Here is a 17,627-nt window from a genome sequence, read left to right on the forward strand (position 1 = left end):
GCAATGCTGTGAATAAACTGCTGGCGCAAACGTACAGAGAGGTCTGGACTGGGTGACTCCAGGATCGGGGACCAATTCATAGACCAATTTAGAAGTCACTTCCTCTAGCACGATTTCCTTGAATCATTGACTGGGTTATTTCTCTGCCGTGTGTTCTTCTAACAGCCAGAGCTAACACCAACACTGAGACACCACCATGAACTCACCAGCCATTGACTTCTCTGTTCTATAGCTTTTTGCCTCTTTGGAATAGGTAGGTCATGGGTACAGGTATGATGTCCTTGAACTTGGTTTGCTAGACCATACATTAAGCCTTTTTCTGGTGGTAACACATCAGTATATTTCCTAAGTTCTCTCTTTTTAGCCACAATGTCCATGAATGCTGGTGTCACTGAAATTTCAGTTTATCAAGTTTCAGAGTCAGAAAAGAAAGTTCTATAATACAATCAGAATATGTTTTATGACCCATATGTGCTGAGCCAGACAAGAGCCAGGAATGAAGCTCCAACTCATCTATTTCTCAGTTGGTGCTTAGAGTACAAACAAACAGAAAGTCTCTAATAGACCTGTGTCTCTTGAGATAAGACTGAGCATTTCTTTTTCTTCTTCTTCTTTATTTTTTTAAATATACTTTAAGTTCTATTTCTTGCAGTCTACAGACACCCAGCTCTTCGCAGACACGGCCAGCCGTTAACCCAAAGCACTGCACAGCCACTTCCTCTCCGCACAGAAAAGGCCGCCACAAGGGGAGAGATGGTCTTACCTTCTGGAGCCTGCCCTTACCAGAGGAAGCCATTGCCACCACAGAAACACTTAGGGGCCTTTCCCAGCTCCTTGCACTGAGACTTATGGAGCTCTGAGGGCCCCAGTCTGTAAAAGTCCATCCCTGGCCTGGCGCAGTTGCTCACGCCTGTAATCCCAGCACTTTGGGAGGCTGAGGTGGGTGGATCGCGAGGTCAGGAGTTCGAGACCAGCCTGGCCAACATGGTGAAACCCTGTCTCTACTAAAGACACAAAAAATTAGTCAGGCATGGTGGTACACACCTATAGTCCCAGCTACTTGGGAAGCTGAGGCAGAAGAATCGCTTGAACCCAGGAGGTGGAGGTTGCAGTGAGCCAAGATTGCACCACTGTACTCCATCCTGGGCGATAGGATGAGACTCCGTCTCAAAAAAAAAAAAAAAAAAAGGAAAGAAAAAGTCTATCCCCAGATCACGGTGCACCTGTGAGATGGGGTTGTCAATGTCCTCCTTCCCTTCCTTCTCATTTGCTGTTTCAATAGGGCTTCCTCAGCCTGGGCTCTTTATTAGAATTGACCTGCATCAATCCAGTGCCCTTCACACCATCTACTAGAGAAGGTTGCATTCTACATTATGGTCTTCAGGGATCCTCTATGGGGCCCCACATGCTTCCCTTTTTGTTTACCTGTGTCTCAGGGGACAATTTTAATCTTAGTCTTATACTTCTCATTTAAGCAGGTTAGGCTACACTATGCACTTACAGATTTCGCCAATAGAAACTTTGAGACTTCACATCTTGTAAAATTAAAAAAAAATGTAGTAAAGATAAGAATGTTTATGGATGTAAAGTTCTTTGTGTAAGCAAATAGTCTGGTGAAACTGAAGTTCAAAGGTGTTTGTGTGGGGTAGCTGTAGCTGTTCAAAGGTGTTTGTGTGGCTGTCAGTATGCTTGATTTATGATAAGGCCAACTCTGTTGGATTAGACATTAGATATTAACAGTAAAGTCAAAACTAAGGAATATAGTCTGAATAATTATGATAACTATTTTATATTATCACAAGCAACTTAAAAACTATTGTATGACTCTGATTGATTCATACTATGCATGGATACAGTTTCAAAACCTGTTTGGACCATTAGAAAGTTTTAATGAATAATGTTAGCAAAATAACCACAAGTAAAGTGTTACTGGAACATGCAGTATAAGCATCACACTGACAGTTGTAGCTCACCCTTTTGTTTTGATCAGTGGTTCTCGATGTGTACCAAAATTACTTGGTGAGATTTCTTTTTATTGTGGGAATAACACTCAGCATGAAATCTAACCTTTAAACAAAACCAATGTACAATATGATATTGTTAACTATAGGGACAATGTTGTATAGCAGATTTCTAGAACATAATTATCTTGTATAGTGGAAACTTTATGCCAATTGAATGGCAACTCAGCACTTCCTTCTCCCACTTTCCTGGCAATTATCATTCTGCTCTCCGCTTCTCTGTGTTTGACATAATGCTAAGTGAAATAAGCCAGTCCCAGAAGGACAAATGTTGCATTGAAGGAGTCTTTTATCACCAAACTATTTAGAATTCCTGGCACTTGGTGATAATAAAAGCAAAACCATTTCACCTGGGTTTTATGATTTTTTTAAAAATGCTTTGCACCCTTTATCGCTTGCACCTGGGGCTGAACACATCTACCACCCCATTATTGGTATACCACCTTCTCCCCAACCCCATCAGGTAAACCTACACATGTGAGCACTCACATGAACCTACACATGTGGATTTGAACCAGGTTCAAACCCAGGCAGCATAGTTCCAAAGCCTGCCCTGTTAACCAATATGCTACTTGTAGTAATTATTAAGTATATTGTATGAGAAACTAAGACTGCTCTCAATAAAATATATTTTGAGAGTGAGGGGAAAGAGAGAGACAGACAGAGAGAGAGAGAGAGAGAGAGAATGGTAAGGCTGGTCAGGAGAAAAATTACCTTCACTTTCAAAGACTGAGACTCACCAGAAGAACTCATTGGACCTTGTGCTTGTACTCATAGCAAAGATGTATCACAAAGATGTAGTAAGAATACTATGATAACAAGGAACAAAGTTTGGAGTTTCTCCAAACTCCACCATGTTGTCTTATGTTCTCTTCTTCCACGAGAGAGCACACTCTCACCCCAACAGTAACAATGCAGCAATGTAAGAACAACCTTTCTGCCCAGGGAAGCTCATTAGAGATTCAGCACCTCCAATACTTTTGGTGGCTGGTGTTAGGTGCTGAATTGTATCATTAAACATTCATACGTTGAAATCCCAGCCTCCAGTACTTAAGAATATGACTATGTTTGGAGATAAGGATTTTACAGAGGTGGTTAAGGTTAAATGAGGTCCTCACTAATACGACTAGGATCCTTATAAGAGGAAATTAGGACACAAACATGCATAGAGGGAAGACAATGTGCAGACACAGGGGGAAGCTATCTACAAGCCAAGGAGAGAGGCTCCACGAGAAACCAATTCTGCTGACACCCCGGTCTTGGATGTCTAGTCTCCAGAAGTGTGAGAAAATACATTTCCGTTGTTTAAATGACCCAGTCTGTGGTGACTTACGGCAGCCCTCGCAAAATAATTCAGCTGATCACATTGGCACCCTCTGCCTATCATGCAGCAGAATCCCAGACTTGCAGTAAAGCAGATGTTCAGCCTAACCCACATGGTTTGTGCAAGCAGTCTAGGCACCCTAAGCCATGCGTACCAGTTACTGATGGTGGGAACACTCCCAAAATTCAAGTTCGCAGATGCAAATCAAGAGCCAACTATGCGAGCAGGCCCTTCTAAGGATGGCAGTCTCAGGCCCACTGTGTCAACTCTTTTCTATATGTGCACACACACACAGTGACACTTACGTGAGCACAAGGGATGCCCTTCACTCTCTAGCACCTGTAGACCCTTTCTAGTCTAGACAGTGGCTGAGGGATTATGAGTGTGGGCCGGGACAATGACATCACAAACTGTCAACCCACAGCCTGGCCCTGGGAGAAGACCTATTATTTCTTCAAAGCAGCCATGGGAACCAGGCTCCTCTGTTATGTGGCCTTTTGTTTCCTGGCTGTAGGTGAGTCCTGGGAGTCGTTGGGTCTGGGGAGTTGGTGGCAACTCCTGTCCTACTATTTCGAGGTCTTGTATACAAAGTTTTTCTCTCCTCAGGCTCCCTGGTGGCCTGTTTTTTTCACCCTTGCTTTCTGCCTCTCACAGGCCTCGTGGATATGAAAGTAACCCAGAGCTCAAGGTATCTAATCAAAAGGACGGGAGAGAAAGTTTTTCTGGAATGTGTCCAGGATATGGACCATGAAAGAATGTTCTGGTATCGACAAGACCCAGGTCTGGGGCTACGGCTGATCTATTTCTCATATGATGTTAAAGTGAATGAAAAAGGAGATATTCCTGAGGGGTACAGTGTCTCTAGAGAGAAGAAGGAGCGCTTCTCCCTGATTCTGGGATCCGCCAGCACCAACCAGACATCTATGTACCTCTGTGCCAGCAGTTTATCCACAGCGCAGCACAGCCACATACTCTCTGCACAAAAAGAGCAGATTAAGAGAGAAGAGGCCCTAACTCAGGGCAGGTGCTGGCTCCAATGGCACATTCGTGCTAAATAGAAAAAAGTGGCCGCTAAGGAGAAACTAGCTCTACAAGCATACTTCTTTGCAAGGAGAGAATGAGATATTATTTTTCACCCAATACCAGGGACTGTTCTGGATTTAATCCCCCTAGTCCAACGTGTTGTAAATTCACAAGTCCCAACAAGGAGGAGAAGTCTTCTCGCATATTCACACCGTAGCCCTGTTCTACCATTTCGTTAATTAATTTTACCTGCTCTTTTCTATCCTTGTCTCTCTTACTGTGATTTTCTACTTTGCTTAGTGTTTTGTTCTTGGTTGATATTTCACTATCACTAAGTGGTGTTTCACTTAGTAATTTCACTTAGTAATTTGCTCTTGGTTGAATTTAACATATTCTAAATTCTTCAGATGATTTTTACTGTCCATGTGCTGATTCAAGAGAAAGTGTGTGGAATTTGAATTCTGTTCATTCAAGTTTGAAAGAGAAAAACTCTGATTAAAACAAACCTTCTTCCAGGTTCTCTGATCAATCTTATTTTGCTGGAAAAAAGTTCTGATCACAGAAGTTTTAAACTATGCTGCAGAAGGTGGTAGGAATTTGGTTATAACTGCACTCATACTCTTCTGGAAAAAGTGTGTATTTGTTTTGAAGAATAAAACACATGCTCTTCTGTCAGTAAAAATTAACAGTGCTTTGGAAATACAAATAAATGTAAGGCGGTTTGAATTTAGAAAAACGAAAAAGTGTTCACTAGGGGGAGTTCACAGTTTAGAGAATAGACTTTTTTTTTTTTTTTCTTTTTGAATTGGAGTCTTGCTGTGTTGCTGAGGCTGGAGTGCAGTTGCACAATCTTGGCTAATCGCAACCTCCTCCTCCCAGGTTCAAGTGATTCTCCTGCTTCAGCCTCCTGAGTAGCTGGGATTACAGGTGCACGCCACTATGCCTGGCTAATTTTTGTTATTTTTAGTAGAGATGGAGTTTCACTATGTTGGTCAGGCCAGTCTCAAACGCGTGACCTCGTGATCCACCCACTTTGGCCTCCCGAAGTGCTGGGATTACAGGCATAAGCCACCGCGCCCGGCCCACAGAATAGACTTTTAAAAGCACATAAAAGATCATGGATGTTTACCATGAGGGTACAGAGAATAATTAAGAAAATGTAAACCATTATTTCACTAAACATACGTTAACATACATCACATTAGGAGACCAACAAATTCACAGAACATAAAAATTGATACTCTAAATCTCCAAGTAAGCAATGTTTGTTTGTTTATTTAGCTTTACTTTAAGTTTGGGGATAGATGCACAGAATGTGCAGGTTTTTTACATAGGTATAACATGTGCCATGTGGTTTGCTGCATCTATCAAACTGTCATCTAGGTTTTAAGCCCTATAAGCATTAGCTGTTTGTGTTGATGCTCTCCCTCCCCTGGTCCCCCACCCCCAACAGGCCCTTGTGTGTGTTGTTCCCCTCCCTGTGTCCATGAGTTCTCACTGTTAAACTCCCACTTATGAGTGAGAACATGCGGTATTTGATTTTCTGTTCCTGTGTTAGTTTGCTGAGGATGATGGCTTCCAGCTTCATCCATGTCCCTGGAAAGGACATGATATCATTCCTTTTTGTGGCTGCATAGTGTTCCATGGTATACATATGCCACATTTTCTTTATCCAGTCTATCATTGATGGGCATTTGGGTTGGTTCTGTGTCTTTTAAGTAATGTTTTAAATTATGTGATTTGGGAAAATATAACAAAATAAATTAATTTTTGTTGAATGGTAGTATTAACTGGGCTCTTTGCTGGGACATGGCTGGGAAGAAGTCTGGCCTCTTCCTGCAGGGAACAAGGAAAATTTAGAGAAGGAAGCAATTTTTTTCTCTAGAGACCACTGCAATATCACAGGTAGTTTATATATATAACATACAACAACCCTGACATACAGGTATTATTTTCTCCTAACTAAAAATAAATTTAAATAAGTGAAGTGTAATTAAACCTAAATTTAAATGACTTGCCTATAGCCACACAGCTGAAAAGTTAGTGGAAAAGGCATGTTTCTATATTTTTTTTAAAATAATAAGATAATTGAAACCAAGATAGGCATATTTCCATCCTCAGCTGAATGGGTTCTAAACCCAACCATTAGGGCAAAGATGTAATCTACACAGCCAGAGAACGGGACCTTCTAACTTCGTGCCAGCAGCATAGCCATAGCACCAAAGACATTTTTCATGTCTTAGCACAAACTTCTAACACCTCCATTTTGAAGTAGAAGGATAAAGGCTTAAGAGCAGAAACTGGGTCTTGTTAGTGGTGGACAAGTGGACATAGTCATATTAATTGTAAGTGTTTTACAACATTCTTTGATAATCACTATTAAACCAGCTGTAGATGCATTGTATCATCATTTATTCCTCATGTTACCATCATATCATAAGATTAACATTGACAACTTTGAAAACTTGTTGCTAAAATTAAATTATCTCAATTTTCCAGTATCCTCCTAATTGACCTAGCCAATTTTGTATGGCTTGAAAAATTGGGAAATGTCTTCTCATCTGTGCTAGATCTTCTTCAATCAATTTCAATTCATTAAAACAGAAATAGCAAGAAACTAACAGTCAAAGGGGTTTCTTCATCCATCATTCACTACAAAAGGCAGTGACAAGCATCTAGATATAACATAGATCTCTTCTGCCCTCTGTTGAGGGCATCAGAACTGGCTCAGTTCACTCAGATATCAGTGGCAGAAAGTTGAGGGAGATTTCCTGTATGCTCAAACTTTTGGTAGAATAAACTGGTACCTGTTCTATCCAATGGATGCTGTCTTATTTAACCTGGGACCCTGAAGGGGTACTATTCACTAATGAAAACATTAAAAAGCAAGCCACAAGATATCTTTAAATAAAGAGAAAATGTAATGAGGGGTGTATAATCATTACATAATGTATCAGTCTGTTTTCACACTGATGATAAAGACATACCTGAGACTGGGAAGAAAGAGGTTTAATTGGACTTAACAGTTCCACATGGCTGAGGAGGGCTCAGAATCATGGCAGGAGGTGAAAGGCACTTCTTACATGGTGGCAGCAAGAGAAAAATGAGAAAGAAGCAAAAGCGGAAACCTCTGATAAACCCTTCATATCTCATTAGACTTATTCACTATCATGAGAATAGTATGGGAAAGGCTGGCCCTCATGATTCAGTTACCTCCCTCTGGGTGTTGTAACTCCTACAACACGTGGGAATTCTGGGCGATACAATTCAAGTAGAGATTTGAGTGAGGACACAGTCAAACCATATCATTCTGCCCCTGGCCCCTCCAAATCTGATGTCCTCACATTTCAAAACCAATCATGCCTTCCCAACAGTCTCCCGAATTCTTAATTCGTTTCAGCAATTACCCAAAAGTCCACAGTCCAAAGTCTCATCTGAGACAAGGCAAGTCCCTTATACCTATGAGCCTGTAAAATCAAAAACAAGCTAGTTACTTCCTAGATACAATGGGAGTACAGGGATCAGGTAAATACAGCCATCCCAAATGGGAGAAATGTCAAAAACAAAGGAGTTATAGTTCCTACGAAAGTCTGAAATCCAGTGGGGCAGGCAAATTTTAAAGCCCTAAAATGATCTCCTTTGACTCCAGGTCTGACATCCAGGTCACGCTGGTATAAGAGGGGGGTTCCCATGGTCTTGGGCAGCTCCACTCGTGTGGCTTTCCAGGGTACAACCTCCCTCCTGGTTGCTTTCACAGGCTGGCATTGAGAGTCTGTGGCTTTTCCAGGTACGTGGTGCAAGCTGTCAGTGGATCTACCATTCTGGGATCTGGAGAACAGTGACCCTCTTCCCACAGCTCCACTAGGCAGTACCCCAGTAGGGACTCTGTGTGGGGGCTCCAACCCCATGTTTCCCTTCTGCGCTGTCCTAGCAGAGGTTCTCTATGAGAGCCCCATCCCTGCAGCAAACTTTTGCCTGGGCATCTATGCATTTCCATACATCTTCTGAAATACAGGCGGAGGTTCCCAAACCTCAATTCTTGACTTCTGTGCACTCACAGGCTCAACATCATATGAAAGATGCCAAGGCTTCCACCCTCTGAAGCTACAGCCGGTGCTCTATGTTGGCCCCTTTCATACAGGCTGGAGCAGCTGGGACACAGGGCACCAAGTCCCTATGCTGCACATGGCATAGGGAGGCTGGGACCCACCCATGAAACCATTTTTTCCTCTTGGACCTCTGGGCCTGTAATGGGAAGGGCTGCCATGAAGGTCTCTGACATGGCCTGGAGACATTTTCCGCATGGTCTTGGGGATTAACATCAGGCTCCTTGCGACTTATGCAAATTTCTGCAGCTGACTTGTATTTCTCCTCAGAAAATCAGTTTTTCTTTTTACTGCATCATCAGGTTGCAAATTTTCTGAACTTTTATGTTGTTTCCCTTTTAAAATTGAATGCTTTTAATAGCACCCAAGTCACCTTTTGAATGCTTTGCTGCTTAGAAATTTCTTCTGCTAGATACCCTAAATCATCTCTCTCAAGTTCAAAGTTCCATAAATCTCTAGGGTGGGGACAAAATGCTACCTGTCTCTTTGCTAAAACATAACAGGAGTCACCTTTGCCTCAGTTCCCAACAACTTCCTCATCTCCGTCTGAAACCACCTCAGCCTGGACCTTATTGTTCATATCCATATCCCTATCAGCATTTTTGTCAAAGCCACTCAACAAGTCTCTAGGAGGTTCCAAACTTTCCCACATTTTCCTGCTTCTTCTGAGTCCTCCAAACTGTTCCAACTTCTGCCTGTTACATAGTTCCAAAGTTGCTGCCACATTTTTGGGTATCTTTTCAGCAACACCGCATTCTACTGGTACCAATTTACTGTATTAGTCCATTTTCACACTGTTGATAAAGACATACCTGTCACTGGGAAGAAAAAGAAATTTAATTGGACTTACAGTACCACATGGCTGGGGTGGCCTCAGAATCATGACAGGAGGTAAAAGGCACTTCTTTCATGGTGGCAGCAAGACAAAAATGGGAAAGAAGCAAAAGTGGAAACCCCCAATAAACCCATCCGATCTCGTGAGACTTACTATCACGGGAATAGCACAGGAAAGACCAGCCCCCATGATTCAATTACCTCCCCCTGGGTCCCTCCCACAACCCTTGGGAAATCTGGGAGATATAATTCAAGTTGAGATTTGGATAGGGACACAGCCAAACCATATCACATAGTATATATTGAAAATGTATAGTCAAGTATCTTGGATGAGATACATATTGCCAGATACCACAGTTACCTACCTAAGAAAAGAAGTCAATAATTACAGTCTATTAATGGTCACATTAGACAGACAAATACTTACATGGTAATGCCAGAGCCCATGGTTTGAGATGCTCTGAAATGTGATGGTTCTCATACATCACATTCTTGTCTAAAAATAATAGATAAGTGTTCAGAAGACCTTGCCCTCAATGAGCTCATATTACTTCTTAATTATTGCCATTCTGCTTTACAAATGCTCAAGAATCTATATATTTAATATTCAGTTATGAATATATTTTATGTATGTGTAGGGTGGTAGGGTAAGAAGAGGGCTGATGTTAAATTTACTAACTTACAGTTTCTAGGTGTAAAACTATTGCTTGCCCATATCTGAACATTAAAGCTATATTTGTCTTTCTTTGAATTTCAATTATATGTTTTTCCATTTTATTTATTAAAAATTATGACCAAAGAGAGTGTGTGTAGTTGATACCCAAAGCAGAAAATCGAGTTACAGATGACTAGTTTATAAATTAAACAGAAATCCCTTACCCTCACCCTTCACAGACCATCTAAGCAATACATCAAATGCTAGTAGCCAACAATCTTTTTTTTGACAGGAAACTAAAAGTTTATTCTAAGAAACTAAATAAGAAGATCTCAAGCCTTGGAATTACATGGCATATCAAGAGTGATATGAGATGTAGGGCTAAAGACAAAGAGAATAATTGATATATAAATATATAGACTCATATAGTCAATTATCCAGTTTCTCTTGCTAAGAACTGTTAATAGTATGAGATTTTACCACACTTGCAAGCTAAGAGGTTAGCTTGACAGCATTCCATGAATGCTAGCAGAAGACGAGAGACTACTGGATTACAAAGCATTTTTAATACTCTCAACACAGCAGGCAGCATGAGCTTCATATGTCTATAACAGACCTATGCCTTCCCCTCTGCCCATTTCCACAACAGTGACACAGAGCAGCTGCTGGATGCTGTGGGTTTTCTCAAACCTGATCAATCTTTGTCCCACGGGGGTACATTATGTTTATTATCCTGGATAGCAAACAGATCCAGAGGGAGATGTTATCTCTATCTTCCAGGCTGATTGCTATACAAACATTCTTGACAAGACAGTCCAAATGAAAAGTTGATATATGATTGTAGAAATGTCAGAGACCCATGGGGGAATTAACTCTCAACACCTCTCCACTGCTTTTGGCACAGAACAACTAGGTAACTATACCTACAGTAGCATAATAATATATTTTTATTTGAAGAAATTGAGCACCCCCAGAAAAGAGACTTACAAATACTGATATTTCAGTGTCCCTTATGACACGACTGGTTTCCCGCCAAATCTCTTCAAGTAAAATCTCCTAGCGAACAAGTACCATCCATATTACCAGGCTTCCAGTCACGTTTTTAGTCCTTTACTCTTAAAAATCAATATACAATCAAAGATCATTAGTATACAAAGTTTCTTAACATTTATGATAGAAAGCAAAAGAGACAGACATTAAAGGAAAGAAGAGAAAAACAAAATAAAAAACAAGAAACAGAAAAAGGAAAAGAAATGAAGTAAATTGTGGGAACAAAGAAAATTGAGGCAAGCATATGAAATACAGAGAAACAAAGGTGGAGTTCTAAATAGCAATCATATAAATGATTGTTTCTATCCAAGACAGATATAAGAAACATGTCATCCCTAAAACAGAGTAAGATTATATATGTATATACACACACACATATTTATATGTGTATGTGTATTATATATGTATGTATACATATCTTTTTTTCCGGGGAGAAACTTTAAGAAAGCCAAAATAAAATTTTAAAATAAGAGTCAAAAGAAAACTTGATATAACATCCCAGAAAATAGAACAAAATATCAAGAAGTTATATAACAGAAAACATGAAAGAAAATATAAGTGACTTGAAGGGTGAACACAGGAGAATCAATGGCTGTCCAAGAGAAAGTCCAGAAAAAAATTTAAAAATTATCAGAGAAATCATACCATAAAAATTAGTTCTCAGAAATGAAAAAACGTAAGCCTCCATATTTTAAAATGCCTGTTGTTGGCTGATTATTGTAAAACAACTGAAACTAAGACATACCTTCATGATTTCAGAACACTGGGGACTAAATGATTCTAAACTACAAAAGACAAAGAAAATGTTAAAAATCAAAATTATACTTAGAGAAAAGCCATAGATAATGCAAAAGTGGAATAACATCACATTTCTAAATAGCAACACTGAATTCTAAAAAAAAGATGCAAGAAATATCAATAAAATTCTGATAGAAAATCATTTTAATCTTAGATTTCTCTACTAACCCAAGATATCAATAAAATGCAAATAAAAAGACATTTTAAATTATGTTAGGATCCAAAACATTTACCTCTATCTCAAGCTTTCTTAGGAAATTACTGGGTAGTATGTCTCAGCAAACTGAGAAAACAAACCAAAAAGAAAAAAAAAAAATGGGATACAGGAAATAAAAAAATCTCATTCAGAGTAATAACAAAGAAAAATGTCAGGATAAAAGCTGGGCAGTGGAACTAATTAGCAACTGGCCCAGACTAAAGCAAAGGGACTCCAGGGTTGCATTTTCAAATAACGCCAAAATGCAGACTATGGATCTATTAAATCAGGCATCTGAGTAACTCATCCACAATTTTGTAGCATTTGTTTACATGGCCTGTTAAAAATCCAGATCCATCCTGGAGAAGGTGATCCCAAACCAGATTATTCAGCAATATCAAATATAGGTAGAAACCAAAAGACAAAAATCTGCTGATTTTTCAAGCCATTAAAAAGATTGATGCAGTTCTGGTAATGGCATCATAATTCTTGGAAGACCCATGCCACAAATAACAAATATAAACTCAGGACAAGCATTTTTAAAGCCTATCTTAAGGGACTGCAAAGCAACTAATAGCAGGTAGAAACTACAGGGAAGTCAATACTTGGATGAAAGGTAAGTTTTCTGTTTTTGTAGCTTTTTGCTGAAAAGTAGTTCCCAGTCAAATAGAAACCCATTAAAAAGCCAGCTGTAGAGTTAGGAAAGACAGCCAAGAAAGGGAAAGTCCAAAAAATAACAACCCAATGTTCTCCAGACAAACTCTGTTTGAATCTCAGGTTGAGGCCTCAACTATGCATGTGAGAGGAATACTGTAATCAGCAGTGCTAAACCTAAAATAACCAGATAGAGATTTCGGCTGTTGCCCACTGTAGGAAACAGAATTTGAAGTATAAATCCAACCAAGTTAAATGCCTGTTAAAACAAAATCCAACCATCCTTAGAAGGATAAAACAAAATCTAGATATATTGTGGACGATGTCCAAGATATAATGCAAAAATTACTAGGCATATGAAGAAAAGAAATCACATGACCTAATTTGAATGAAGAGGCCATTAGTGGATACAAAATGAGTTTACCTGGATGCTGGAATTAGTAGACTGAAATTTAAAGTAGCTATTATAATCATGTTTAAGAATATAAAAGAAAATGTTCTTATAATGAATACAATAGGAACGTTTATAACAATAATGAAAACTATTAAAAATAAATGAAAAATTTAAAATTTAAACTGCAATATTTGAAAATTAAATAAAATCTCACTAAATGAAATTTGAGCAGATTAGACATGACAGAAGAAAGATTCAGAAACTTGATGTTATATCCATAGAAATTACAAAATCTAGAGAACAGGAGAAAAAAATACGAAAAAATTAAAGGCCTCAGTGATCTTTAGAAAAATATCAAAAGTTACAAAATGTGTGCAATTGGAGTAAGAGTGAAAGAAGAGGAGATATAAATATTAAAAGGCATGGATAAAAAACAATATTTTTAAAAAATAGCTTAATTTTAAAGTATATCAAAAGACATAAAAATAATTTCAGAAAAATAATCTGTAGAACACCTACCTAGGCACATCGCAGTCAAATTGTCCAAAACTAGAAAATAAGACAAAATCTTCAAACAGCCAGAGAAAAATCATACATACCAGGAACAATGACATGAATAACGATAATTTTTCATTTTAAAAAAGTGAATACCAGAAGAGAAGGGAACTGTAGCTTTAAAGTGCTACAAGAAATCGAAAAAGTCAACCCAGAATTTGATATAAAATATTCAGCAAAAAATTTAAATACCACAGTAAAGTTATCTGAATATAAATAAAATTAAAATATTCATTGACAGTAGAACTACGTGATAGTAAATGGCAATGGAATTCTCTTAGGTGAAAAAGAAATAATACCAGTTGGAAGCTTGGATTGTGAGGAAGAAATGAAGAGCACAAGAAATAATGAAATGTAGTCAGATATTAAAGAATCTTAAAAATTCTATATAATATGTAAGACTAGTTAAAGTAAAAACTTCATCATTGTACTATAGGATATATAAAATATATATAATACAGAATGACACTAAAACTTAAAGGATGGAAGTAGGAAAAACAGATCTATTAGTTGCAAATTTCTTATATTTTAAGTAAACTTCTACAATACATTAAGTAGACAAATAGTTTTAAATGTATCATTCTTTATTTTCCAGAATAGCCCTGAAAATATTAAAGAAATGTAGCTAAAAGCCAATAAATAAAAATCAAAACAGAATCCAAAAATATTATTCAAATATTTAAATAGTGTCTATTCTAGGAGCAAGTTTGGTCTAATATTAAAAAATCAATCAGTGTAATTCATCTTATTAACACATTTTTTAAAATCTATTTGATTATACCTACAGATAGAAAACATTTGGTAAAATCCCAAACTCATTTATGATAAAAACACTCAGAAAATTAGGTTAAAAAAAGGGACTTCTTCAATCTAATAAGGCACCTGAAAGAAACCAACAGCTTATGTCACATTTAATGACAGAAATATTAAACATCTTCCCATTTTTATTTCTTAAATATTAAACATGTTCAAGATCATAAACAAGTCAATATGTTCACTCTTACCACTTCTATTCCATATTGTACTGATACATAAAAAACAAGAAAAATACTAAAAAGCTAAAGATCAAAAGATAAGGAAAACCTTTTTCAGAGATGAAAGAACTATTTCATTCAAATATTAAAAGAAACCTAAATATTAACTACTCATATTAATAAGTTCATACATTAATTTACTATTACAACATATAAAACTTATATTTTGTATACTAATGGTAAACAATTGGATAATTCAATTTTAAAACCTGCATTTATATTAAAAAACATAAAATACTTAAATTTAGCCAAAGACGTGCAAGACTTGTATACAAAAAGCTAAAAATAGTTGCTAAAGGAAATGAAAGACAGTTTTAAAATACAGAAATATAAATCATGTCTATGGATTGTTGCAGCCTCTGCGTCAAGAGTCCGCTACAGCCTGGAACACCTAACAAAAGAAATGCAGGTGCAGTGCCAGGGATTGGAGGTGGCTCCCCACAAGTCCTAGAAGTAAACCTTGTGAGGAGGCCATCTCTCTCCCCCACCCACCTCAGAGCATGCCTGTGAACAAGAAAGTCCAAGAGCCACGCAAGCTGGAAGTTAGCCTAGCTACCGGCCATTCCTCTTAAGCGCCTTCTACTGGATCACAGCACAAACTACAACACTAAAATTATCGTGCTTATATATGCAGGATGTGAAACCCGGTGCAAGAATTCACCCACAAATGTGGATTCTGTACAGAGCCCTGACCCTCCGAAAGCATCCAGAAATGTAGCCAACTGACCATACTCAACTTACACCACAGTTAAAGGAACACCAACCCTAGCAGATGAGAAAGAATCAGCACAAGAACTCTGGCAGTTCAAAAAGCCACAATATCCCCTTACAGCCAAATGGGTTACTAGCTCCCTAGAAATGGTTCTTAAAACCAGTCTGAAATGGCTGAAATGACAAACACAAAATTCAGAATCCGGATAGAAAGGAAGCTCACTGAGATTAAGAAGAAAGTTGAAACTCGATCCAAGGAATCCAAGTAACCCAGTAAAATGATCCAAGAACTGAAAGATGAAATAGCCATTTTGAGAAAGAATCAAAATAAACTTCTAGAGCTCAAAAATTTACTACAAGAATTTAATAATGCAATAAGAAGTATTAACAACAGAATAGACCAAGCTGAGAAAAGAATCTCAATGCTTGAAGGCCAGTTCTTTGAATCAACTTAGACGAAAATAAAGAAAAAAAAATTTTTTTAGATGAACAAAACCAGCCGGGCGCGGGGGCTCATGCATGTAATGCCAGCACTTTGGGAGGCCGAGGCCGGCAGATCATGAGTTCAGGAGATCAAGACCATTCTGGCTAACACAGTGAAACCCCGTCTCTACTAAAAAATACAAAAAAAAAAAAAAAAAAGCCAGGCATGGTGTCAGGCGCCTATAGTCCCAGCTACTCGGGAGGTTGAGGCAGGAGAATGGCATGAACCCAGGAGGCGGAGCTTGCAGTGAGCCGAGATAGCACCACTGCACTCCAGCCTGGGTGACAGAGCGAGACGCTGTCAAAAAATAAATAAATAAATAAACAAATAAATGAACAAAACCTCTAAGAAATATAGGATTATGTAAAGATACCAAATTTATGACTCATTGGCATTCCCAAAATAGAAGGAGAAAGAGTAAGCAATTTCAAAAATATATTTGAAAAACACCAAAAATTGCCTATTCTTGCTAGAGAGGTTGAAATTAAATTCCAAGAAATACAGAGAACCCTGGCTAGTTACTATATATGACAACTATCCCCAAGACACGTAGTCATCAGATTCACCAAGGTCAAGGTAAAAGAAAAAAATTATAAAGGCAGCCAGAGTGAAGGGTCAAGTCACTTACAGAGGAAACCACATCAGGCTAGCCACAGACTTCTCAGCAGAAAACTTATAAACCAGAAGAGATTAGGAGACTATTTTCAGCATCCTGAAAAAAATTAAACTAAAAATGTTATATCCTGTCAAACTAAGCTTCAAAAATGAAGGAGAAATAAAATCCTTCTTAGACAAGCAAATGCTGAGGAAATTTGTTTTAAGTAGACCATCCTTACAAAAGGTCCTTAAGGGAGTGCTAAATATGGAATCTAAAGAACCTGCTGCCATAAAACACTTGAGCACATAGCCCATAGGCCCTATAAAGCAACTACACTATCAAGTCTACATAACAACCAGCGAACAACATGGGTATGAGATCAAAATCACACATATCAATACTAATCTCAAATATAAATGGGCTAAACACCTGCTTAAAAGACATTGAGTGGCAAACTGGATAAAAACACAAGACCCAGCAATCAATGCCTTCAAGAGACCCATCTCACATGTAACAACATCCACAGGCTCAAAACAAAGAGAGGGGAAAATATCTATCATGCAAATGAAAAACAAAAAAGGACAAGAGTTGCTATTCTTATATTAGATAAAACAGATGTTAAACAATGAAGGGCATTACTATAATGATAAAGAGTACAATCCAACAAGAAGACCTAACAATCCTAAATATATATGCATCCAATACTGGAACACCTATATCCATAAAACAAGTTCTTCTTGGCCTATGAAAAGATTTAGACAACCAAACAATAACAGTGGGAAATTTCAAAACCCCACTGACAGTGTTAGACAGATCATTGAGAGTGTTAGACAGATCATTGTTAGACAGAAAACTAACCGAGAAATGCTGGATTTAAACTCAACACTTGACCAGTTGAAACTAATAGATAAATACAGAACACTCCACCCAAAAGGAATGCTTATACACTGTTGCTGGAAATGTAAATTAGTTCAGGCACTGAGGAAAGCAGTTTGGAGATTTTTCAAATAATTTAAAACAGAGCTACCTTTCCACCTAGTAATCCCATTATTGATTATATATACAAAGGAAACTAAAATATTATACCAAAATGCACTCATATGTTCAAAACCGTGCAATTCACAATAGCAAAGACATGGAATCAACCGAGGTGCCTATCGATGACAGATTGGATGAAGAAAACATATACG

At 38.1% G+C, this 17,627-nt stretch overlaps 1 protein-coding gene and 1 gene segment (V, D, J or C); both read left to right on the top strand.

Moving 5' to 3' along the window:
• LOC112620195 (immunoglobulin delta heavy chain-like) overlaps window positions 1-17,627 on the top strand; it is a 233,042-nt gene that overhangs the window by 87,814 nt on the left and 127,601 nt on the right. The window lies entirely within an intron of this gene.
• LOC112620209 lies at window positions 3,509-4,510 on the top strand. The segment is given in 2 exon segments: window positions 3,509-3,859; window positions 4,000-4,510. Coding segments are annotated over 2 exon segments (540 nt in total).

This window comes from Theropithecus gelada, chromosome 3 (assembly GCF_003255815.1).
Source record: "Theropithecus gelada isolate Dixy chromosome 3, Tgel_1.0, whole genome shotgun sequence".
Taxonomy (NCBI): Eukaryota; Metazoa; Chordata; class Mammalia; order Primates; family Cercopithecidae; genus Theropithecus; species Theropithecus gelada.